Source organism: Pinus tabuliformis, chromosome 6 (genome assembly GCF_031772625.1).
Source record: "Pinus tabuliformis cultivar Carrire ecotype Pingquan chromosome 6, CPIR1, whole genome shotgun sequence".
NCBI classification, from domain to species: Eukaryota; Viridiplantae; Streptophyta; class Pinopsida; order Pinales; family Pinaceae; genus Pinus; species Pinus tabuliformis.
Genome location: NC_142292.1, coordinates 879,524,551 through 879,550,746, shown reverse-complemented (window position 1 = coordinate 879,550,746; position 26,196 = coordinate 879,524,551). Strand labels below are relative to the sequence as shown.

The window sequence follows — 26,196 nt, the reverse complement described above, 5'->3', positions numbered from 1 at the left end:
TGTTCACCTCCATGATACTACGTGAGTCCATCTGAAATTCAATACTTCCAGTTCCTTCTACTGCATACTTGGCCTTATCAACAAGCTCCACATGTACATCCATAGGCCCATTGGTCATGTTGGTGAAGATGTCTTAAGATCCTATCATGTGACGAGATGCTCCACTGTCCACAAACCAGACACCTCTTGTGACGGTTCTAGAAAGGAAAGACACCTAGGCAAATTTTTTCTCAAACTTTTCAGCGATCTCTTCCATCTGTGCAGTGGCTATCATAGCTGTCTTTACTTGCACTTGACTTTGCTCATGTCCTCCTTTTTATTCTGTGAAGGTCCTCCACTTAAATTTTGCTTAGCCTTCCCTTTGCCCTTTTTCACTTGTGTAGCAAGAGCAATCTCATCTTTTCTCCTTAGTATCTTTTTGGTTTCCTCCGGCCAATGAGTTCTCCCAGATCTCCCTTTTGGATGAAGTCATCCCACAACTGGTTCCAATTAGGAACTTGTTACCTAGCAAGGATCCCATCCACAAAGGTGGTCTAGTACTTAACACAACCCTTCAAAGCAACTTTTACCAGCTCCAAATCACTCACAGTTTCCCCAACAACTACAAGCTCATCACAAGCCTGTTGGATCCTCGTAAGGTAAGATGTCAAGTTCTTAGATCTGCTCATTTTGATGTTGTTTAATTTCAACTGCATCACCATTTTCCTATTTTCATTCATGCTCTAATAAAGAGCAGTCAGAGCTACCCACATATGATGTCCAACATCCTTCCTTGATATGTGAGGAATTGTGTGATTCCTCACACCACCCAAAATTATACACCATGTTTTCATATCTTTAAGATTATGCTCCGCTGTAAGGTTTGGATTTGAAGGAACCTAAATGTTTGTGTTCACAAAATCCCACAAACCATTCATCTTCAAAATCATGGTAATTCTCTCCTTCATGGGATTGAAATTAGTAGCCTTATCCAAGCTGTCTTCATATAGCAAACTACTCAGTGATGCCATTTTCACAAATCAACCATGGCCACAAAACCTAGCTGCAAAATTTAAAAATAATTCAGTTGTCGTAAAAAAGAGAAACTCACTACTGCAAACCCTCGTGATCTCAGATTTCTCTCTCAAAGTTATCCAGAAAGATCTAATACCATGTTAAATTTCCAAATAACAACACATTTATTTTCTGACAACAATTGATTTTATTCCCAACAATTTATTTAATTAGCCAAATAAATTCTAAATTACTAAAAAATAAAATCATTGGTATTTTAACATCTAGAAATAGATATGCAGTCGAATTTAAATCAAAGAGATCAATCACACATTGCAAAAATAATTCATCCACAACAATCCTCCGTCATCTATTAATATGGAAAATCTAGGTTTTCAACCCACAACGATATAAGGAAAAATACAAAACTAGAATGTGTAACTCGGCCCAAGGAATTCAACCACTTGGAAATCAACCTTCGGAGGAAATTGGCCCAATCAATCTGCTAGCAAATTGACTCAATGCCTTCCCATTGTTGATTTTCAAAGTGGAATAGAGATTAGCACAATATTTCTGATATTGATAATTACTTTTGATGTTGATCTTCTTTTGAAATATTCATTATATCATTCAACAATTATACTTAAAAAATTCGGCCATACAAGAACACTAGAACAATAGAGATCACAATGCATAAAGAGAAGACAAGATTTACCTTGGGAAAACTCACCAAGGGGAAAAACCCAACAACCTTTTCAATAGAGAAATCCTTTTGTTCAACAAGAGACACACCTAGACCTATGGTCAAACTTGGTCAATCCCTTCAAGTCAAGCCTCCCAATTTGATCTAGCAATTCACTCTCCCTAATATGACCAAGAATTTTGGCCCTCCTACAACTGTGGGTAAACCCAAAACTTCGTCCCCTTGCAATATAACTGCCCAGAAAAGCTACGAACCAGAAGAGAATGTAACTATCCACACGTGTGAGCTTGAGAGAGAGAGAGAGAGAGAGAGAGAGAGATGTAATTCGTCTCCTTTTTCGTCCTTCTTGTCCTTCTTGATCTTCGCTTAGATGCCCAGAAAATGTCTTCTCGAGGAAGTGCGAACTGGTGCCAAGAGAATGAGGTTGAGCTGCCTTTATATAGTGATTTACTAGGTCGAATGGGTGTGTCCTTTGCCATGGGCCGACTTGACTTGGAGGGAGGCCGAATTGACAAACTTGGAGCCAAAAATATCAATTTCAAAATTCAATTTTTCTTCTTTTGAAATTTCTAATGGGACTTTGACTCAAAATATATTTTTCTTTCGACTCTAGCATTTAAATATGATTTACAATAATCAATATAAATACATTAGGAGGTCAAATATACATTATGAAGATCAACCATAATTACAAAATTCAACACTCCCTCTTTATTAGGGTGATATTCATAATGATTGTCATAGATGTTCTCAAGTTGACAAATTTCTCTAAGGTTATATCAAATCATCATTAGCATCATCATAATTAGCATCATCATCTACCATCAACATCCGCTAGTAGCCATATCTTGGTTGGTACCTAACCGATGGCTTATCATCAACATATCAGGACTCACTCTTCTAGAGTGATTGGTCCTCAAATCCCAAGGTCTCTCACTAGACGAAAATGATGAAATTCAACCCTCCTGGGGAGTACTAGTAGTTACTCACTCAACCCTCCTGGGTAGTACTTTCTCAACCCTCTTGGGAGGCACTTCCTCACCCCTCCCACGGAGCACTCTAGGCCTTGATGTTTTAAGGCCTCACTCAACTCTTCCTTAAGGAGTGATCACATCTCGATGCTAACAAACCTCACTCAATCCTCCCCTGCAGAGTGATCAGGTCTACATGCTAATAAACCTCACTCAAACCTCTCTTGGGGAGTGATCAAGTCTATACCTTACTGAACCCTTCATGGGGAGTAATCGAGTGTCCTCATCGAGAGGCGCTTACTCAACCCTATCAAGAGAGCACTTTGGGCCTCTCAAACCATTCTTCCTTTCGGCAAAATGTCCATCCATGTTAGTGTCATATCAACAATCCCTCTCAACGAAGGGGGTAATATCCACATGCCCCAACTTGTCTCTAAAGTACACTGACTTCTCTCTGGGCATTGGCTTTGTCAATATATCAACTATCTACTCATCGGTGGAGATGTACTTGAGCCTTATCATTCTCCTCTGGACCATGTCACAAATCTACTGGTACTTGATCTCAATATGCTTCGACTTGTCATGGAACGAATGATTCTTTAAAAACTTCACATAGCTTTGATTATCACAATGTATCACCGTTGGTTCTAGCTCCTGGTCAAACAATCCTGCAAACAACTTTCAAAGCCATATTGCTTTTGTACATGCTTCATTGGTTGCAATAAATTCCGCTTCTGTGATGCTGGGTACGACAAATATCTGCTTCCTGCTCATCCAAGATATCATAGCTGAGCCCAAACTGAAGCACACTCTTTTTCCTATCATCAACACTACTTGCCTAATCAACATCTGTATATCCCTAAAGCTGTACATCCTTGTTTGCAACAAATCTCAAACCAAAGTTCACAGTACCACATAGTTATCTCAGAACATGCTTTGTTGCAATCCAATGCTCATGTTTCAGTTCCACTTGGAATCGGCTCAACGTGTTAGCAACAAAGCGAATGTCCAACCTAATGCTAAGTTCTAACCATATACATCAATCAATCACTGGTACATAGATGGATCCACCAAACTAGATTCAGAGCCTCTTAGCTTCTTCAAGTTAGTCACCATGGATTTACAATCAATCATGCCAATTTTTTGAAGGATCTCAATAACATACTTCCCTTGACCAAGGAAGACATCGCTGGGTTTCTGCCATACTTCCAGTCCCAAGTAATAATGCATCAGACCAAGATCCTTCACATCAAATTTAGAAGCCAACTGCTTCTTACACTAAATAATAAGAGGCTCAATGGCTGTAAAAAACAAATCATCAACATATAGAAATGGGATAACAAGTACATTCTTCACAACCTTAAAGGATCGACATAGCCCTTGGTAAATCCCAGTCTCATCAAATAACTATCAATGCAAGCATACCAAGCTCTTGGAGCTTGCTTGAGTCCATACAAAGCCTTCTTTAACCTGCAAACATGAAATTCCTTTCCATGCGCTTCAAACCTTAAGGTTGCTCAGTGTACACCTCTTCCTCAATCACACCATTGAGGAAAGCAATTTTCACATCCATCTGATGTAAATTCCATCCCAATGAAGTTGCAAGAGAAATAATAGATCTAATGGAGGTGTAACTAGCCACTGGAGCAAAGGTCTCATCGTAGTCTTCTCCCTCTTTTTGAGAGAACCCTCTAGCCACGAATCGCGCCTTGTATTTGCCATTACTTCCATTTGCAGCGTGCTTGATCTTGTCTATCCACTTGGAAGTCACTACTGACTTTCCTTCCGGCCTTGGCACAATTTTCCAGACATCATTCTTCATGATGAATTGGTATTCTTCATTCATGGCCTCCTTCCATACTTGCTGGCTAGATGCTTCTTCATAAGTGGAAGGCTTTGCATCAATAAGGTTAGTCATAAGAGTTGCATAGCTAGAAAACCTTTTAGGTTTCTTAATCTCTCTGGATGTGCCATCAAGAGTTGCATGTCCTTATGCTTCTTCTAATGTAGATCTAAGCCATGCTAGTCTCTTTTTGATCTATGAACAATAACCGATTCCACTGGTTCACAAGGCTCTTCTGGCTCTTCAGGACATTCTGTAGAACTCAAATGCTCTTCCTTTGAAGCCTCCTACTTTACTTCATCATAGGAATACAAGGAGACTTCATTAAACTTCCAAATGAAACTTTCTCATTGAAAGTGACATCCCAGCTGACCTCAATCCTTCGCTGCTCTGGAATGTAAATTCTATAGGCATTTGATGATTCATTGTAACCAACAAATATGCCTTTCTTTCCTAAAGGTTCAAGCTTGTTCCTTTTATCCTTAGAAACATGAATGTAGACTAGGAAACCAAAGATTCTCATATGTCCAATCTCTGGTTTTCGTCTAGAGAACACTTCTTCAGGAGTCATGTTGTTGAAATATGTAACTAGGTTTGGTCTTCATAATGACATATGTAATGTTGATTTTATGTATTCAATGAAAAGAGAAAAATAAATTTATTATTATTGTTCTTGAGGCATGGGTTTCATACTCAAGGAAAATTTATTTTAGGTCAAACTCCCACTGAGAGCTTCTAGGATTTGTCATTGAGTTTATAAAGTCAAAAGAGTCATTGTCATGTATGAATAACCCTTCTTGGGCATGTTACATATTGTAAAAAAAACTATTTGAGTCAAATTAGAGTCAAAAGACCCTCCAAGGCCATGTCAAACATGCAAGCATCAAGTTGGCCTCATGGAGCAACAAGTCGGCCTAAGGACATGTCAAGTCAGCGTAATAGGAGGCTCAAGGAAGCCTATATATAGGGCACTCGACCTCATTTGGAGACACTTCACTCTCACACACAAGTTCGATGATAAGGACAAGAAGAAGTGCGAAGAAGAGGAAGACAAAGAAAGGAGGAAAAGTCGAGCTATTTTGGATTTGTTTTTGGGCTACTTCTCTCCACATGTGCGAAGGAATTAGGGCACATATTGTTGCAGTGAAGCCGAGTTGCAAAAGTCAAGCTAGCTCATCAAGAAGAGTTGTTTTGGAAGCCGATTTCTCTAGGAGAGAGAATCTACCCAAGCAAAGAAGTCGAAGTTGCAGTTCCCACCCAAGAAAAGAAGTCGAAGTTGCAGTTCCCAGGCAAGTCGAAGTTGCAGTTTCTGGGCAAGTCGAAGTTGCAGTTTCTGTGCAAGTCGAAATTGCAATTTCTGGGCAAGTCAAAGTTTCAGATTCTGGGCAAGTCGAAATTGCAATTTCTGGGCAGGTCGAAGTTGCAGTTTCTAAGCAAGTCGAAGTTGCAGTCTTTGGGCAAATCGAAGTTGCAGTTTCTGGGCTAGTCAGAGTTGTAATTTCTGAAGTTACAATGCAGAATAGGTCGAAGTTGCTGGAAGGAGAAGCTATTCAAAGAGGAAGCATTGACTTGGTCTTGGAGGGGTTCTTGGTCAAGGGTCTAGGTCTTGGAATTCGTCAATTGAAGATTCTATAAGAAGAAATTTTTTTGTGGGTTTTCCTCTCAAGTTGGAGAAGTTTTGGCTTTGGCCGATCGCCTACACCTTGTGTCCTTTGTCTCATTGTTCTTTATGGTTTGGTAGTTGTTTGATGAAGAAAACACTAATAAGAAGCAAGAGAAGAAGAATCTAAGAAAAGTAAAAATACATCACAAACAATTATCATTATAAGAGAAATCACCTACACTTGCTGCCCCTAGATTTCTCAACATGGTATCAGAGCTAAGGTAATGTGAAAATTCCTGAATCTAACACATCAGAAATCCCTACTGCAATATCTGGTTTACTATCTCCTACTTGTTCTTTACATTAACAAGTTATTTATTAACATAAACATCGAAGTAAACACAATTGAAACCTTCACAAATATATAGATCAACAACTAAAATAAACTAATACAACACAAGGGACACCATTATTTTTTGACAATCGTCCCCGGAAAAACCCAATTCGGGAAAACCGATGCAACACATATGAGAGTTTTATTATTAAGCATATTTTTTAATACAACTATGGTGCCAGAAATGGCTCAGCCTTCAGAGAATATCCTTGGAAGTAGTACCTCTCTCCGAAGATAGATATTCCGGCAAATCAACAACCGAATGAACAAGCCCATAGTGACTCCAACTGTTCCTTGCGTTGGACAGCAAAAGCTGCGCCACACACTCCTCTGGAACTGTGTCACCCTCTCTCGACTGACCTGCTCTCAGTTTGCCCCATAGAGCCTCCTTAGTGCAGCCTCTACAGTCCTCTGCGTCCTCTACGTCAACCCTCCTAGGCTCTGCTCTGCCTCTTTCGGCACTTTGCCGCCTCTCTGATATGTATTCTTTAGCCTTGGATCGAAATCCCTTGCTGAACTGCCCCTCACTGCAACTGATCTCTAACTCGATTTCCTCAGCAAACCTAGCCCCAGAAAATCGAATTCTTGATCTCTCTTGGTGTGTCTCCAACTGACCCTCAAGCCTCCTCTTATACTTTTCCTGTTGACGATTCAACGACCGAGATTAAGTCCCTAATCAACAGCTAAGATTAGATCTGGCTTGATCCTCGTCTCTTAGAACTTTCTCACCCATTTTATATTAATACACATTAATATTTTAATTTTCCTAAGTTTAGACTTAGGGACCCATTAAAAATATTAATTATTTTAATATCTCTTCATCCGGGTGGAATTTCTCCAAACGATTTCTGGGTCTTGGAGATCTCATGTGCCTCAGCCTCTCCACCAAATTTAATGACTAGAGCACATCCGATGCTACCAAAAATCAACACTCCCTCTTAGTGAGGAATGTCCTCTAGTAATGCCTCACCATAGAGCATCAAACTGATCCTCCGCATCGGTCCTTTGTGTTGATGCTTGGCCTGCTGCCCCACATACACTGCATTGCTGCTTCTTGTACTGCTACCCATGACACTGCCATTGCCACTGCTAAATCTGTATTGCAGCTCCCTCTCAACATGCTGCATCATGCTACCCATAACACTGCCACTGCTAACTGCTACATTGCAACTCAACTACCGAGAAATAATTGACTTCAACCAAACATTGACATCCTGGTCAGTCTGGAAGCCTCGTGATGTTGAATCTACCTCTGCTGCTACATTGTGCTCCCTCTGCTGCCATTGCATTGTTGCGACCTCTTCTGTGCCTCTTGCACTGTTGCAACCTTCGTTGCGCTACTACATACTTCTGCACTCTAGCACTGCCTTGTCGCTCCATCACACCTTGCTCCACCCGACACCTGTCATCATGCTACTGTCGTTAAGGGCTCCCGTAGCCAGATGTGATCCAAGAGTTTGGGCACCTCAAGGATCCTTCCCCTTTCTTCTGTAGTCCTCTCAACTACAGCTCTTTGTTTCTCCACCTCTTCTCTAGAGGTGCATGAGCACTCATGGCACAATCGTCATCAGTATCGACATCCTTCTCCGCCTTTGTTGGAGCTGCCTCTGAGTTGGAAGCTTCTCCCTCGCCTTTCTTCCTGAGGAATTGAGATGCATAATGTCCCAGCTCCCCACAGTTGAAGCACTTGACCTTGGAGATGTCCTTCTTCTTCCTCTTCTGAACCCCCTGTTGTCCGGCAAATGCTAGAGCGCATCCTCCTCCTCCTCCTCCTTCTTGACTCGAACTCCCTTACCGCTACTCCTCGCCTTGGTCAACCTCCTGATCTCTTCCCGTCGAAGAGCTGCCCACATCTCCTCCCAACTCGGGAGAGTCGCTCTGCCCAAAATGTTTCAGACAAATGTCTCCCAGTCCTCGGAGACTGCATTCAGAGCAGTCTTGACCATAAAGTCTGGATCCGGTGTAGACCCCATGGAAGTAAGCTGGTCGCGAATTCCTTGCAACCTGAGAAGGAAGTGATCTATCTCCTCTCCTTTCTGCCTCTGATCTGACCTTAGTTGATTTTCCAATAACATCTTCCACTGCACGGAAGAGCCCTGGTATAAGGTGGTCAGTGTCTCCCACATCTCCCTTGCTGTTGACTTCTCAGCAATATGTGGTATTACATGATCCTTGACCCTGTCTAGAATCATGCATTTCGCCTTCACCATGGCCTCCTCATACTTCTCATTTGCATTAGGGTCAACTGGGACAACTACGGTTTTCAAGGCATAGTCCTTGATGCAATGTTTATCCAGGATTGCCAGGATCCAGGCCTTCCAGATGACAAAATTGGAAGCCCCGTCCAATCTATTCTGATCCCTCAATCCGTTTACTGCCATCTCTACTCCTCTTCTAGACTCTCTCTGAGTCTCGACTTCCCTCCTGGAAATCCTTCGGAAAACTATCGAATCACTCCTCTCCAATCCTCCTTCGCCGCTGCAACTCAAATCTAGATTTCTTGGCTAGAAAGTTGTCTAGGTAGTACTTCCCTCTACCTTGGTTTCGTCTCCTTAGACATTGTTCTGCATAGACAGAAACAATGTCCCATCGGCTCCTCAAATCACAATCTGCACAGCTCCCTTAGCCCCGGCAACTCAAGAATCTAAGCCCTTCAGGTTCTGCGCAATCACGGCTTGGGCTGAATTTGCTCCTCCCGACCAATTGCGTCAATCCTTCCTAGCTGAGAAAGATGACGTGGCTCTGCGTGAGCCTTTTCTGCCCCTCTACCTCTGCGCTGGCCCTTCTCCTGGCTCAAAATGTTGATGCAAGCTCTGCGTGAGCCTCTGCATCACCCTCTCTGCATTGCGTCACTCCTCTTGCCTCTTCAGCTCTAAAACAATGCTGTCTCTTGGGACAATTGATTCTCTGCTGCCTATGAAACCGGATTCGTCCTAACCCCTGGACGAATCCCGAATCGGACGAATCGGACACGATTCTGTCCTGACACGTGTCATATTTCCATGACTCGTCGTGTCATATCCGGGTACGTCGTGTCATGAGCGTGTCAGAAAAATTTGGAACGTGTCACGATTTTTGGAACGATTTTTGGTTTCGGATTCGTTTTTAGGGGTTTAAGTTCGCTGTTTTCATTCGCATTCACTGCTTCTGTATAGACCAACAAGACCACTGTTTCCAAATTGGAAGCTAATACTGATATACATCAATGACTCTGAGACTGGGAGTTGTGCAAAAGCTCTCTGGCAATGACTGTTTTGCTTTATCTTCTTCCTTTTCTTTCATATCAGTCACTGTCAGGCTTCAGCAAATGTTTGTTTCTTGAGCTGATCCCTGGTGGGTTTGCAGAAGCATTGAAGTTAGGTTCTCGTGCAAGTGGGTTCTAGACTTCTAGTGGTTGAGCCTCCAGGGTTTGATCTCCTAATGTTTCCTACTTCATCATTTTGCTACAGCTGTCCTATTAGTTTCATAACAGTGAGAAAATCAAACTTAAATCAACATAAAAACCCCTCACATCTGCAATGTGCATAAATCTAATATGACAGTGGCATAACCTTATTATAATTTTCACTGTTTGTTTCAAAGTGCTCCAGTACAGCTCAGAAAGTACTGAAAATTTTCTAATTATTTGGCACACTTGGCACAGGGAAATTTCATTAGTAACTCATTTATGTGACCAGTACCACTGACATTTATTTGAATTTTGTATGTACTATGCATGCTAATAGCTATAGATGAAGATCTATGTTTGAAATCAATAAATTTGTATCATTAATTAAAATTTGTGTAAGAAATATGCTAATAAGTTAATAACTAATTTTTAAGATATATATATATATATATATTTTAAATATATATATATATATATTTTAATAAAATAATATATAACGTGTCCTAACCGTGTCTTGTTCCGGGGTCAGCGTTTCCCGAATCCGACACCACGAATCCCGAATCCTACGTGTCCCGAATCCTCGTGTCAGGTGACTTAGTCTGCTGCAAATTTTCAGATTTCTTCGGCTAGTGTCTTCAGTCCTCTTTGATCTGCAATCCCTCTGATACCATGTGAAAATTCCTTAATCTAACACATCAGAAACCCCTACTACAATATCTGATTTACTATCTCCTACTTGTTCTTTACATTAACAAGTTATTTATTAACATAAACATCTGAGTAAACACAATTGCAGCCTTCACAAATATACAAATCAGCAACTGAAATAAATTGATACAACACAAGGGACACCGTTATTTTTGGATAATCATCCCCGGAAAAGCCCAGTTCGGGAAAACCAGTGCAGCATATATCGGGGTTTTATTACTAAGCAAATTTTTTAATACAACTAGGGTGCCAGAAATGGCTCACCCTTTAGAGAATATCTTTAGCAGTAGTACCTCTCTTCGGAGACAAATATTCTAGAAAATCAGCAACGAGATGAACAAGCTCACAATGACTCCAGTTGTTCCTTGTGCTGGATAGCGAAAGCTGCTCCACACACTCCTCTGGAACTGCGTCACCCTCTCCTGGCTGATCTGCTCAGTCTGACCCACAGAACCTCCTCAGTGCGAAAACTGTTGAATCACTCCTCTCCAATCCTCCTTTGCTGCTGCAACTCAAATCTAGATTTCTTGGCTAGAAATCTGTCTAGGTAGTACTTCCCTCTACCTTGGTTTCGTCTCCTTAGACATTGTTCTGCACAGACAGAAACAATGTCCTATTGGCTCCTCAAATCACAATCTGCACAGCTCCCTTAGCCCTAACAACTAAAGAATTTGAGCCCTTCAAGTTCTGCGCAATCACAGCTTGCGCTAAATCTGCTCCTCTCGACCAATTGCGTCAATCCTTCCTGGCTGAGAAAGATGACGTGGCTCTGCATGAACCTTTTCTGCCCCTCTTTGCCTCTGTGCTGGCCCTTCTCCTGGCTTAGAATGTTGATGAAGGCTCTGTGTGAGCCTCTGCATCACCCTCTTTGCACTGCGTCACTCCTCTTGCCTCTTCAGCTCTGGAACAATGCTGTCTCTTGGGACAATTGATTATCTGCTGCAAATTTTCAGATTTCTTCGGCTGGTGTCTTCAGTCCTCTTTGATTTGCAATCCCTCTGATACCATGTGAAAATTCCTTAATCTAACACATCAAAAACCCCTACTGTTATATTTGATTTACTATCTCCTACTTGTTCTTTACATTAACAAGTTATTTATTAACATAAACATCGAAGTAAACACAATTGCAGCCTTCACAAATATATAGATCAACAACTGAAATAAACTGATACAACACAAGGGACACTGTTATTTTTGGACAATCGTCCCCGGAAAAGCCCAGTTCGGGAAAACCGGTGCAGCATATATGAGGGTTTTATTATTAAGCAGATTTTTGAATACAACTAGGGTGCCAGAAATGGCTCACCCTTCAGAGAATATCCTTGGCAATAGTACCTCTCTCCGGAGACAGATATTCTAGCAAATCAACAATTAGATGAACAAGCTCACAATGACTCCAGTTGTTCCTTGTGCTGGACAACGAAAGCTGATCCACGCACTCCTCTGGAACTGCGTCACCCTCTCCCAGCTGATCTGCTCTCAGTCTGCCCCACAGAACCTCCTCAACAAAACCACTTCAGCCCAGCGTTAGCCTCTTCTGCGTCTATGGCTTCTACGTCCTCTGCGCTGGCCTCCTTAGCTTCTGTGTCAGCCCTCCTAGGCTCTGCGCTGCCTCTTCCGACACTTTGTTGCCTCTCTAATATGTATTCTTCAGCCTTGGATCGAAATCCCTTGCTGAACTGCCCCTCATTGCAATTGATCTCTAACTCAATTTCCTCAGCAAACCCAACCCTAGAAAATCGAATTCTTGATCTCTCTTGGTGTGTCTCCAACTGACCCTCAAGCCTCCTCTTATACTTTTCTTGTTGACGATTCAACAGTCGAGATTAAGTCCCTAATCAACGACTAAGATTAGATCTGGCTTGATCCTCGTCTCTTAGAACTTTCTCACCCATTTTATATTAATACACATTAATATTTTAATTTTCCTAAGTTTAGACTTAGGGACCCATTAAAAATATTAATTATTTTTATATCTCTTCATCCGGGTGGAATTTCTCCAAATGATTTCCGGGTCTTGGAGATTTCATGTGCCTTAGCCTCTTCACCAAATTTCATGGCTAGAGCACATCTAATGCTACCAAAAATCTACCAAAAGTCAATAGGTAACAAGTCAAGGAAGGGCAACTCAATAAGGGACACTCAAGCACTCAAGGACCAAAGTTCTAGAAAGGCATCAAGGACATCAAAGAATCAAGAAGATCCTCTCATCTCTCAGGTATTTTGAGGACAAGGACTACATCATCATCTTGAAGAAAGTATCAAAACCGTAGATCGATCAAAGAAGAAGTCTAAATTAGAAGCATTCTTGGGAACCTCGCTGAAATCATCATCTTTGTTGATTTGGGGTAGCATCGGATGTGCTCTAGCCATGAAAATTGGTGGAGAGGCTAAAGAACATGAGATCTCCAAGACCCAGAAATGGTTTGGGCAGATTCTAACCGTTTGGGAGATATTAAAATAATTAATATTTTTAATGGAGTTCCTAAGTCTAAACTTAGGAAAAATAAAATATTAATGGGTATTAATATAAAACTGGGTTAGAAGATTCCAAAAGTCATGGATCAAGCCAAATCTAATCTTAGCCGTTGATTAGAGATTTAATCTTGACCGTTGAAGGACCAACAAGAAAAGTATAAGAGGAGGCTTGAGGGTCAGTTGGAAGATACACCAAAGTGATCAATCAGTCGATTTGCTAGAGTGGGGTTGCTAAGCAAAGTCGAATCAGTGATCAACAACGAGGGGCAGTGAGTAATGGACAGAGAGGCAGACACAGAAGCTAGAGCAGGCCACGCAGAGCCCAACAGAGACAACGCAAAGGCCAGAGGGCTTGCGTCATCCACGCAGAGGGCAGCAGGAGTGAAGTAGAGGGTTTCAGATGCTGCATAGTGCCTCAGAGGGCTGACGCAGTCTAGCAGGACGCTGACGCAATGCTTCAGAGTTGCTGGAGAGGGTTTCATGGGACAGGTTTCCTGAATACCTGTTTCCGAATAGAGAGGTATTACTACCAGTTATTTTTCTCTGTCGGGTGAGCCAATTTGGCACCCAGTTGTACTCAAGGATATACCGCATAATAATAAACCCTCAAAATTGTTGCACCGATTTTCCCACATTGGGTCTTTTCCGGGGACGAGTTGTCCAAAAATAACAGTGTCACTTGTGTGTTTGTTTTCTTTCAGCTATTGATCTGCAGATGTTGAGACTGTATTGTGTTTATTTCGTTATTTATATGTTTTAAATAACTTGTTCGAAATTAACAAGTAGAAATAAACCAGAAGAATACAGATTAAATTTCTAACGGATAGACTTAGAAATTTCAACAATCTCAAGGAAGAAGATCTCAAAGGACCCTTATCTCTATTGAAATTGAAGAAATCAACAAATCAAAGCATCTTGAAGTATAGTCATCCAAGGGAAGCAAGAAGAAAGGAGTTGTTGGCATCATCAAAGGATTCAAGGTGATCACCCTCTCTTTGGAATCAAGGATCACTTCTGAAGAAAACCATCTTCATCAAGAAGTTTTCTATCACCTATATCATCATCAAATTCAAGAAGGCAGGAGGTTGAAGGAGCATCTTCACAAATATATCTATGTCTACATCTGATTCTACAAAAATGTCTTTTTGCAATGAAAGCAACAAGTTGGTTGGGGCTTCAAACTTTCTTGCATGGAAGAAAAGAACAAATCTAAACCTCATAGAAAATGAGGTCATGGAACATGTTAAGGGCTCCATCACTAAAGCTCCAAAGGAAGAAGCTCAAGCACTTACAAAATTCATGAAAGGGGAAGTAAGGGCTCAAAGGATTCTTATAGAATCCATTAAGGATCCCCTCATTCCCTATGTATCAAAATTAGAAACATCAAAAGAAATATATGACAAACTTGTAGAATTTTTCTCCGTAAGCACTTTAGGAGAAGTAGTCTCGTTAAGGAAAGAACTCTACAAGATGAAGATATCAAAAGAAGAAGGAATAGCCTCATACCTTATGAAGGTGTCTGAAATAAGAGATCAACTACAAGAGTTGGGAGAGATAATGTTTGATAAAGAAATGACTACCATAGTGCTCAATGCACTACCGGAAGAATGGAACAACTTCACAACAAGCATCTATGGGAAGAAGGAAGATACTCCATTCAATGATCTATGGTCACTATGCAAAATTGAAGAAACCAGGTTGAAGGCAAAATCTGATGTAGGATCAAATGAGTAAACTCAAGCATATGCTGCCATGGCAAAGAGAAAAGGAAAATTTGGGAAATTTGGTCCTCAGAAAAGGAAGAAGAATATGGCGAAAATTCAATGCTATGGACGTCAAGAATATGGGCACTACAAGAGAGATTATCCTAAGCTCAAGAAGGACAACAACAAAAAAAGGAAGAGAAGAAACCCATATCACTGAGGAAGTGGAGGAAGCCAAAAAGAATAAATCCAAGAAAGAGTAAGTAAAGGATCTCTATTATGATTGACATAATCTTCCTCACCTAGTTCCTTTCAAGCTTCTATTTTCAAGTTTTCTGTTGTATAGTTATCATGGTAAGAATCACTAAGAAGCATGATAGGATGCATCATGGCATCATAGAAGCATACGATTGAAAGCAAGAGCTCATGATGTCATATCAAAGACGCATGAAAGATAGCTGAAATAGAAGTCTATGACAGTCACCTATAGAAGGATGTAGCTCTTGGTAACCTCATTAAAAGCATAAGTAGTACTTATGAGAAGAAGAAAGTCATCTAGTATAAAGCTCATCATACATCATTCAAGAGGAGCATTTGCTAGATAAGGATGATCAAGATCCTCCATTGGAATCTTCATTGGAAAGTTCACCTACTAAAAGAAACAAGTGTCTTGCCGAGAATTCCACATGTATGGGATTCATGGAATAAAGGTATGATGTCATAAGAAGCAAAGCAGGTCAAGGTGATTGAAGTTCTTTCAATCAAGGAAGCTACTGAAGGAAGTCTAGATGACCTAAAGGAAGAGATGAGGTATGTATGCATATATTTAATTAAGTCATGTCATATGGTTGCAGATATCATGAATGAATGCTCTACCTCAAGAGCATGATCAAAAGAAAGGATCTCCTCCTTTGGAAGGATGCATGAAGGCATGGTTCACACATTGACTAGATGAAATCAACATAATATGTCCCCATATGAAATATGAGGTGGTTGACAAGTTGAAGGAACTATGATTGGAAGTTCTTGGGAGGAAATGTGTGAATAAAGAAAGGAAGAGATCATAAAAAATGCAACTATGGAGAAGGCAATCAACATCTAAGGACTAAAAGATTTGACTATGATATCTCCAAGGGAAAGATTCGAAGATCCTAATAAAGTCAGAAAAAGAAAGAGACCCTTGACATTGTATATCTTATTGGAGATGTGTCAATATATATGCAGGACATTGATGCAAACAAGGAGATGTCATCACAAAGGTAATTTTGATTTAATGTGCATTTTCTATTTTTGAACGATATCTCGATGGGCGAATGCAGAGCTACCAAGGGAAGAGTTGTAGATGTTATCTACAACTGGTATTCATGTGGTAGGATTGAAGATCCTAAAGGAAACATGACATGAAGAAGGTAGCAAGGTATGGAGGAAGGCCAGATATGGACTAATGGATCACTTTTCGATGAAAAGAAGGATGACACGACTAACATGATTCATGAATGAAAGTGATGGATGGTTTGTGCCCTACAAGAAGTCCGAAAAAAATGTAGGCTCCATAACAAAGAAGTTCATGACATCAAAGGAAGGACTCCTACAAGTAGCTGTTCGTCCCATGATCTCCACCTAAACAGTTGTTGGAAGCAAGTCCCTGGTCAAGAAGGGGCTTGGTCAAGTCCCTGGTTATTCCTTTTATAGGAAATGGGTACATTCCTTCATTGTAATGGGTATATCCTCCCTAATTGAGAGGGAGCGATAGACACATCATTCTTGTCTTCACTTGGGAAGAAAGAATGGAGGATTGGGTAAGCATTTGGCATTCGATACTCTTTAAGGATGTGGTGGGACATCCAAGATAAGGAAAATCGTAGAGGACCGATATTCTTTGAGGATTGGGAATCCAAGATAAGAATAGTCTTGGTGGAACATACTCTGACAAAACCCAGGTGGGGTATGTTCCAAGAGAGACAATGATGAGGGTGTCTATAAATCATTGGTCTCGCCAACATTGTGCTCTGATCTTATGGAGAGATAGAGCGGTTAGTCAAGGCCTTGCTATGTGACAATGCTGGATGATATGATGCTAAATAGATAGGTTACCAATCCGACTCTTCTTATGAGAATTCTTCAGATTGAGAATGTCCAAGTACCTTGTATGGATTATGAATACCTCCCTAGTTAAGAGGGAGTGTTGAAATATGTAACTAGGTTCAATCATCATAATGACATATGTAATGTTGATTTTATGTATTCAATGAAAAGAGAAAAAAAAATATTATTATTGTTCTTGAGGCATGGGTTTCATGCTCAAGGAAAATTTATTTTAGGTCAAGCTCCCATTGAGAGCTTCAAGGGTTTGTTATTGAGTCTATAAAGTCAAAAGAGTCATTGTCATGTATGAATAACCCTTCTTGGGCATGTTACATATTGTAAAAAAAAATTATTTGAGTCAAATTAGAGTCAAAAGACCCTCCATGACCATGTCAAACATGCAAGCATCAAGTCGGCCTCATGGAGCCACAAGTCGGCTTAAAGACATGTCAAGTCGATCTAATAGGAGGCTCAAGGAAGCCTATATATATGGCACTCGGCCTCATTTGGAGACACTTCACTCTCACACACAAGTTCGATGATAAGGACAAGAAGAAGTGCAAAGAAGAGGAAGACAAAGAAAGGAGGAAAAGTCGAGCTATTTTGAATTTGTTTTTGGGCTACTTCTCTCCACACGTGCGAAGAAATTAGGGCACATATTGTTGCAGTGAAGCCGAGTTGCAGAAGTGAAGTTAGGTCATCAAGAAGAGTTGTTTTGGAAGCTGAGTTCTCTAGGAGAGAGAATCTACCCAAGCAAAGAAGTTGAAATTGCAGTTTCTAGGCAAGTCGAAGTTGCAGTTTCTGGGCAAGTCGAAGTTGCAGTTTCTGGGCAAGTCGAAGTTGCAATTTCTGGGCAAGTCAAAGTTGTAGTTTCTGGGCAAGTCGAAGTTGTAGTTTCTGGGCAAGTCGAAGTTGTAGTTTCTGGGCAAGTCGAAGTTGCAGTTTCTAGGCAAGTCCAAGTTGTTGTTTTTAGGCAAGTCCAAGTTGCAATTTCTGGGCAAGTCGAAATTGCAATTTCTGGGCAAGTCGAAGTTGCAGTTTCTGGGCAAGTCGAAGTTGCAGTTTTTGGGCTAGTTGAAGTTGCAGTTTTTGGGCTAGTTGAAGTTGCAGTTGTAGAATAGGTCGAAGTCGCTGGAAGGAGAAGTTATTCAAAGAGGAAGCATTAACTTGGTCTTGGAGGGGTTCTTGGTCAAGGGTCTAGGTTTTGGAATTCGCCAATTGAAGATTCGAGAAGAAGAAGAATTCTGGTGAGTTTCCTCTCAAGTTGGAGAGGTTTTGGCCTTGGCTAATCGCCTACATCTTGTGTCCTTTGTCTCATTGTTCTTTATGGTTTGGTAGCTATTTGATGAAGAAAACACTAATAAGAAACAAGTGAAGAAGAATCTAGTTAAGAAAAGTAAAAATATAGCATAAACAATTATCATTATAAGAGAAATCACCTACACATGTTGCCCCTAGATTTCTCAATGCATATCTCACAAAATTCGATGCGGAATTCTATTTTGAATGTATACAACTATCAATGGTTCTTCTCCCCATAAGAACATTCGAAAATCTTGAACAGGCATCATGCCCTTGACAAATTCTTTAATGGACATGTTCTTTGGTTCTGCTACACAATTCTGTTGTGGATTATAGGGGACAATCAACTCCCTCTTAATCCCAGCTTTCTTACAGAAAGCAACGAGTTCTTTTGAGGTGTACTCTCCTCGATTGTCAGATCTCCTCAAGTTCTTTTGAGGTGTACTCAATGGTCCACCTAGATCATGGGATGCATTTGCAGCAGGCATAAATAGTTGGAAGGAAGCTCCTTCATTCGAACAACTATGGACCTCTTATGCTCAAGAAGAATCAAGGCTTATATCAAGAGATATCTGACAATTGAGGAGACTACAAGAAGTGCAAAGGTTGAACAAAATGTGTGAAGTTGTAACAGGAAGTGCGAAGGTTGAACAGGAAGTGCGAAGGTTGAATAGGAAGTGTGAAAGTCAAACAGGAAGTGCGAAGTTGTCACCGGAAGAAGCTAGAGGGCCAAAATTTTGAGTTGTAGCTGGGTTGAAGCTGGTTGACTAGAAGTGACTACTGAAGTTTGGTTAATCATTTTGGAAGGCTGACTTGGTGGAGTGAGGGAAGTCTTTTGGTCTGGTCTAAGGTCTTGGATAGTGTCAATTTGATTTGAATCTACTAGTGGCAGAGTTTTGACTGGGTTTTCCCCTTTATAGCAGTTTTAGCCCTCGTTGAGTGCCTATATTTGGTGTCATTGATCTTCATGTTTTGATTTGATGATTGCTTGATGAGAAGATAAAAGAAGAATGTAAAAATAAGTTAGTAAGAATACAAGAATATCACAAGTAATTGTCAAGACAAGAAAATCTTTCTGTGTTTCTGATTTTCTAACATAATCTTTTCAATAGAGAAATTCTTCTTTTCAAAAAGAGACACACCTAGACCTATGCCTAGTCAACCACTCCAAGTCAAGCCTCCCAATCTGATCCAGTAATTTGCTCTACCTGATTTGACACAAAATTTCGGCCCCTGCAACAAAAATGCCAAAAAAAACTATGAACCAAAAGAGAGAGAAATTATCCACACGTTTGAGCTTGAGAGAGAAAGAAATGCAATTTGTCTCCTTTTTCCTCCTCCTTGTCCTTCTTGATCTTTGCTCAGATGCCCAAAAAATGTCTTCTTGAGGAAGTGTGAATTGGTGCCAAGAGAATGAGGTCAAGCTGCCTTTATATAGTGATATGTTTTTCCCTAGGCTATATTGATGTGGGGGGAGGCCGACTTGACAAACTTGGAGCCAAAACTTTCAATTTCAAAATTCAAATTTTCTTCTTTTAAAAGTCGCAATGGAACTTTGACTCAAAATATATTTTTCGTTTGACTCTAGCATTTAAATATTTAAATATGCTTTACAATAATCAATATAAATACATCAAGTGGCTAGATATATATTGTGAAGACCGAACATAGTTACAAAATTCAACACCCATGAGTTGCCACTGTGCTTAGGAAACTCGACCTCCAACAAGTCAACTACTCCAATAAAATCGACCTCTCTCCAGCGACTCGACGATGCAATCTCCACAACTCTGCCTCCTGGATGAGTTTGTAGTTGGCCAAAAAGATGGGATTAAGAACTTCAAGGCCATACATAAATATATTTGCATTTGATTTTATAGAAATCCCATCTAGAGGTTTGATAAAGGATTTGCAAGTCCACCTTGCAACAAATCCTAATGCTTATCTGAGTATGGAGTGAGGAGCACTCTTGGACCTATTTTGAGGTATCTTGGAGCAAGGAGCACTCTTGGATTTATTTTGATGAGGTCCCTTGGAGTGAGGAGCACTCTTGGACTTATTTTGCTGAGGTCCCTTGGAGTGAGGAGCACTCTTGGACCTATTTTGTTACCTTATTTCATGGAAATGTTGATTTATAGAGGATGACATCATGTTGGAGAGATAATTCTCCCACACATGTGGGGAATTTATGGCATTTTATTATTAATTTATCACTTTGTAAAGCTATCTTTAGGTTGACTTGTGACCAATTAGCATTGTTCAATGTTTTGACCAAATTTTTAGGGCAATTGTAAATTAAGGAAAATTGACTTGGTTGCCCTCATATAAATAGAGGGGAATCAATTTCTTTTGGATCACTGTCACAAACACTTATCATTTTTCTCTTGAAGGGGTGTGCACTAGTGTTTCTCGTCTTTCTATTGGACATGATGACTAAGTAGAGTGTGCATTGTCTTGAGGAGGATATGTTTTGCATGGACAAAACTTCTTATGGATTGACAAAGTGATTTTTGCTTGAATAGTGTAAGTTTAATGCTATTTTTCGTCCATTTTGCATGAAATTTCTGAAATTAGGTTTCGTCATATATCATATTTAAAAGTGCAATATTGTTTATGAAATCTTGTTTCTATGTATTTATACAAACTTTGTCATCAAGAATCCATCAATGGAACTAGTTTTCTTGCATCCTTTGACCTTAAGTTTCCCAAAAAGAAGTTAGGGTTTTTAAAGTGAAGAGAATTGTCTTCCACCCTCTTTTTCCAAGATCCTTCTATCTTGACTTTGTCCAAATTGACTCCATTGCCCAATTCACTGAAGGCACAAGTCTTTGTGCCTTGAAAAATGTATTTTTTCTTCTTTCCTTTATCTTATGGTAGCTAGTGTTAGGGTTTGCTGAATCTGAATTTAGTAGCATTTTTGCACGTATATGTTGTCCTTTAGCTAAGAATTGCATTCATTAATGTTTAAAGAGAAAAATCTATCATTTATTGCATATTTTACCACTGAAAATGGAGCTTATGTCTAGCTATGTCTTGTTGTTTTGTGCATTTTCAACCAATTACTCGTTTACCTATCCCTTGCTTACCTTGGATAGCTTAAGGCCTTTATTGATCATCATCCTTTATAGCCTATTTTCTTGCTTTTATACACTATTGCATGTTGTAAGTCTACATATCATTAAAACCCTAGCTTGTTGTTACCTTCCTTCAATTTATTAGGGTTAGTGGAATGTGCATTTGAACATTTTTAAATCTTGTCTTGGCCTTCAATGCTTTGCCAGTACCATCTTCCATAACCATTAAACTCTTATCACCCCTGAGCCTTTTTTATTGAAGATCTTTCTAGGTGATTATATCTACAAGACTTTTGGAGAACCTTTAGGTTTGGAAACCCTAGGTCATCTAACCTCTAAATCTTTCTAGGGAAGCCTCCCTTGTGGGGATAACATCCAATCACAAAATAGTAGGAGGGAGGCATCAGACCTAGGTTGCCTAGTGAGTCTTTGCACTCGGTAGATTTTGTGGTAACAAGGCCATTGATACAAGTAAAAAATGCAGAAATAGAATAAACACTGAAACAAAGTAAAATGTTGAAAATACCCATTCTTCCTTGTCTCGATATGCAATTCCCGATTAAGAACACCCAGATACTAGCTCTAAATAGCAGCAATAGTGATTTATTGCTGAAAAAAGCACAGATTGATATTATGATAAATCTGCTCAAAATCAATTGGCAAAACACAAAATACAGTTTTCTGATCAATCGGGCCACAAACAGCTGTAAAACACTGAAAAAAATGTCAATACCTCCTCAGACCTGCAGAAAAGCATCAAATCAACAACCAATTCTTCCAAATCTGCAAATCTAGGCTGCAATATAGACAAGAACATACTCAATCTGCTACAAACTCATATGAAATGAAACAAAATTCAGAAATTTCACTGAAGAACAAGTCCATAGATCTCCATTTTTTGTTTGGCAGCTGGAATTGGGAATCCATACAATTGTATAGTCAAATGATGGATGGAATTATTTCTGTACAGCCTCGTATGGATCTTAGCAGCATCCGTACGATTCATGTGAGCAAATTTATTGTTTGCATCTAAAATTTGTAGCATTGTACAACTATAAGTTTGGTGGCTGAATTTTGTATCATCGTCCACCCTTACCAATTGGTGGTTGTCTTTGGCTACTGAGAGTCACGACTGCACAATGGCCATACAATTTTAGGGCTGAGTCCATGCGCATGTAATATCCCCAATTTTGATTTTCAGCATTAGAGACGAGTTTGGGGATAGGACGCAATTCCGGCACCGAGACTTAGGAGGAAAAGAGAATATTGCGGCTCTAGTGGAAAGTGGGGACCACAAGAAAGAGAAATTTGACCCAAGGAGGGAACTCGAACTCTTGGAAGAGAGAGGAAAGAGAAGGGAGTGCAAAGTAGGAAGAGAGTTGAGAGCACAAGGAGAGAAGGAGCCACAAATTATAAATAGAGCAAGAGGCACTCATTTTGGGCATTCATTCATCTATTAAGGAATTGTGTCTTTGACATAGCACGCTTGAGCTGAAGCCAAGTTTGCAGTGCTGTTTAGCACATGGGTGTCTCTGAGCGGAGATCTCAACCCTTGCTTTGGTGGACTTCGAGTGCCAGCCCAAGGAGGGAGTTCTACTTTGTCCCAAGTAGTACCAACAATAGTGAGTCGAGTTATAGCAACAGTAAGTCGAGTTACAACAGCAGGGAAGTAGTAGCAGGGACGCTGAGTTACAGCAGCAGGAAAAGTTGTAGCAGCGCAGGGATTGCATAGTTCTTGGAGAAGGCACGTTGGGAGGTTGAGGAGTGAAGGGAGTTAAGGGCTGAAACTTGAGGTGGAGTCCGGGGAAGTGTTGTGGGGGCTTTTCCAGCATTTTGGCAGAGCAAAAAATGCAACATTTGCTACAGGTTACATCTTTTGCTTGTGGAGGAGGGCCAAGCATTCGGGGTCAATTTTGGAGTGTCAAAACTAGGACAAACTCTTTCTGGATTTTTCTGGGTTTATGACAAGGACCTCAGAAATAATTCGGTAGAATTTTCTGAGTAGATTTGAGGGGTCAAACATGGGTCCCAATCCAAGCAACAACTAGAGGAGCTAGGGGAAATTTGGGCAGAAATTATGAGGTCAACATCTGGCAAATTACTTTGTGGGATTTTGTGGGTTATTGGTGGAGAGGCCGGGGTTAATTTCCCGGAATTTTCTGAGCACCGGAGGAGGCCCTAGCAGCAAATCTTCACACCCAGCAGCGTATTTCTGGGTAGTTCAGCACAGAGCCAGGAGATAGAGCAACAACATATTTGAGGGGGACTTCTTATTATTCATTTGGGCTTAGCTAGCTTGCCTTGAGCAAGCCCAAGTGCACTCTTTCCAGCACCTCATTGTACCCTCTTCATATTATAATAAAATGGCTCAACAACACAATTTTTGGCTTTAAAATGGTGTTCTGATGCTTGAGTATTTTTCTGTGTGTTTTTTGTTATGTTTGCTTTTTGTTTATCATTTTATATTTCCATTAGGAATATTGCAACAGTAACACATTTAAAAAATTTTCCTATTTTATTTTTGTTTTGTTTTGAACCTAGCATGAAACCAAATTTTTTCAAAAGATCTTGGTTTCAAATTAGCTGAAATCCTTTTGGCTTTTCGATGTGTCATGGTGGCAATCTCTCAATCCATCTTTGCCTGCAGCAGTCTCTAGGTCTCTATGCTAACACAAACTCTGCGGTACCATGACTGTTGAAGTCATGCAAGCGGAAACCTTGTCTTTCAAAGATTCTTGATACAACTTCAAGAATGCTAGCCTTTGATATCATACAATGGTACCATGAACACATAAAGGAAACCTAAATTTTATTCATAATGAGAAAGCAAAGGCTCTTTTATGAAGGGTTATAAGCTCGTCAAGCCAATTCACTTTATGAATGTGGGATAGATAGACTGAAAAACATACTAATGTAAAATAAAGCATAAAAGCATAAAATAACCTACAGTCAAAGTGGCTTTATTAATGCCTATGTCTAACATGTAACTGACCATTTTAATCTGAAATTTAATTTTAACATTCAAATACTTAATTCAATTCAAAACATGCTACAAAATATATTTGTTTAATTTTTATCATATGCAATCAATAAAAAAATCTGCATAGTTTAAAGTTAATTTCTCAGTAGCATTATTCATTAAGAAAATCAAGGCCAAATTTAAACATAAAAATGATAGTATTACCACATGGCCAAAATGTTGAAAATATGTAACCACTTCTGCAAATCGCAGAACTGCAGGATTATCTGCCGTAGGCTTTGTGAAGTTTGCAATCAATGTAGCTACTGGTAACTGCATGATTTCAGCAAAGAAGATAAGTACTGAATGAATTAACAATTCAGACTTGAAAAAGTCAATCCACCAACATATCACAGACAAGCTATATGAAATTGAATTCAATGATGAATAAAACTATCATAAAAAACACCTGAAAATTTTGCATTAACATGGTAGATGCAAAATGGATCTTATGGACCAATACTAGCAATGTCAAACATTGAAAACTTAAAAAGGCATCTATTATATTCGTAAGGGTCACTTAAATCATCATCACTACAAGCCCATTTAAAATTGTTATTACCATCTCTGCACAGCCTACAAAACCAAACCAGGAACAATTTTCTCTAGGGAATATGTAAGGCTATCTTTGATGAGAATCTTCCACCCTTCATCTGGGGGAATTAATTGTATTTGAAGCTAACTTAGCTGCAGAGATCTCAACTAGACTGCTTCTGTATAGGAAAGTTATGGATGCTCTTGAAATTGGCAGTAAGGCAGACATTTGGCCTTAATTTCCTACTGTGTTAATTAAATCATTCTTAGATATGAATATCGGTTGCCATGGTTAGACAGGTCAGGCATCATAATTAGTTGATAGTGAACTTAAGCCTGTTAGGGGCTTAAAAGGGTATTAATGTCCATCATGAAAGGATTTTTAATTGCATCATCAATATGCCAGTCAAAATTGTATTTCACAATGATAAGACCTCATTCCCTAAGCAAGAAATATATATTGAAGCCCACACAAAAACTGGATAGATGAGGGTAATCAATGCATTTAATGAAGCATACAAAATGCAGAACCAAATGGATAATGTCAAATGGCCACGGAATCTTTCCAAGCTAATCGTTTTTGATCAATTCAAAACAAAAACTAAACAATCTCTTGGAATGAATTTATATAGGTAAAATTTCAAACCTTAACAACATGATTGCCAGATAAGAAGCAATATAAAAGTGGATATAATCACGACAAAATTTGAAGTGCTTGTTTTTAGAAAATCAGAAAGGCAGAAAGAATCTCTTATAATGATAATTACTTGTGATATTCTTGTAGTCTTCTTAACTTTCTTTATGTTCTTTTTTTATCTTCTTTTCATTAAGCAATTATCAAATCAAAACATGAAGATCAACGACACCAGATATAGGCACTCAGTCAGGGCTAAAAGCCCTCTATAGGGGAAAACCTGGTCAAACTCTTCCACTAATAGATTCAAATTAAATTGAGACAAACCAAGACCTTAGACCTGACCAAACAAACTTCCTCACTCCACCAAGTCATCCCTTAAACTGTCCTTCCAAACTTCTAAGTTCAACTGCAACAATACTACATAAAAGACAAAATTTCAGCCATACTGCTTCAAAAATTTTGGCCCAGCTAAGGGGTCTGCAATTTCAGCCCTCCCAACAACCAAGAAACTTCACATGTGTGGTAATAGAGAGAAAATTCGATTTCTGTTGCTTGACAAAGACTTCCTTCTTCTTCGCTAGGTTTTTCTTCTTCTTCTTAGGGATTTCACTATCTTTTCTTCCTCCAGCTACTGCAGAACGATCTTGCTTGAGATATGCTCCAAATGAGGTCGAGTTGCTGCCTTTATTTAGTGGATTTTGCCTCCCAATTAGACCCACTTGTCTTCCTTATGTTGAGAAATCTATGGCAACTAGATT

The 26,196-nt window shown here is 39.7% G+C and overlaps 1 protein-coding gene across 2 annotated transcripts in view; it reads right to left on the bottom strand.

Annotated features, from left to right (window-relative positions):
- The window catches only part of LOC149261685 (putative thimet oligopeptidase), a 439,851-nt gene that overhangs the window by 46,324 nt on the left and 367,331 nt on the right, over positions 1–26,196 (bottom strand). For both annotated transcript variants that reach the window (XR_016258489.1, XM_089422600.1), the window contains exon 13: positions 24,433–24,540. Coding sequence is in view for 1 of the 2 variants with exons in the window: in XM_089422600.1 (XP_089278726.1) it covers positions 24,433–24,540 (108 nt within the window). In the remaining variant the exon portion in view is untranslated. The remainder of the gene's footprint in view (positions 1–24,432; positions 24,541–26,196) is intronic.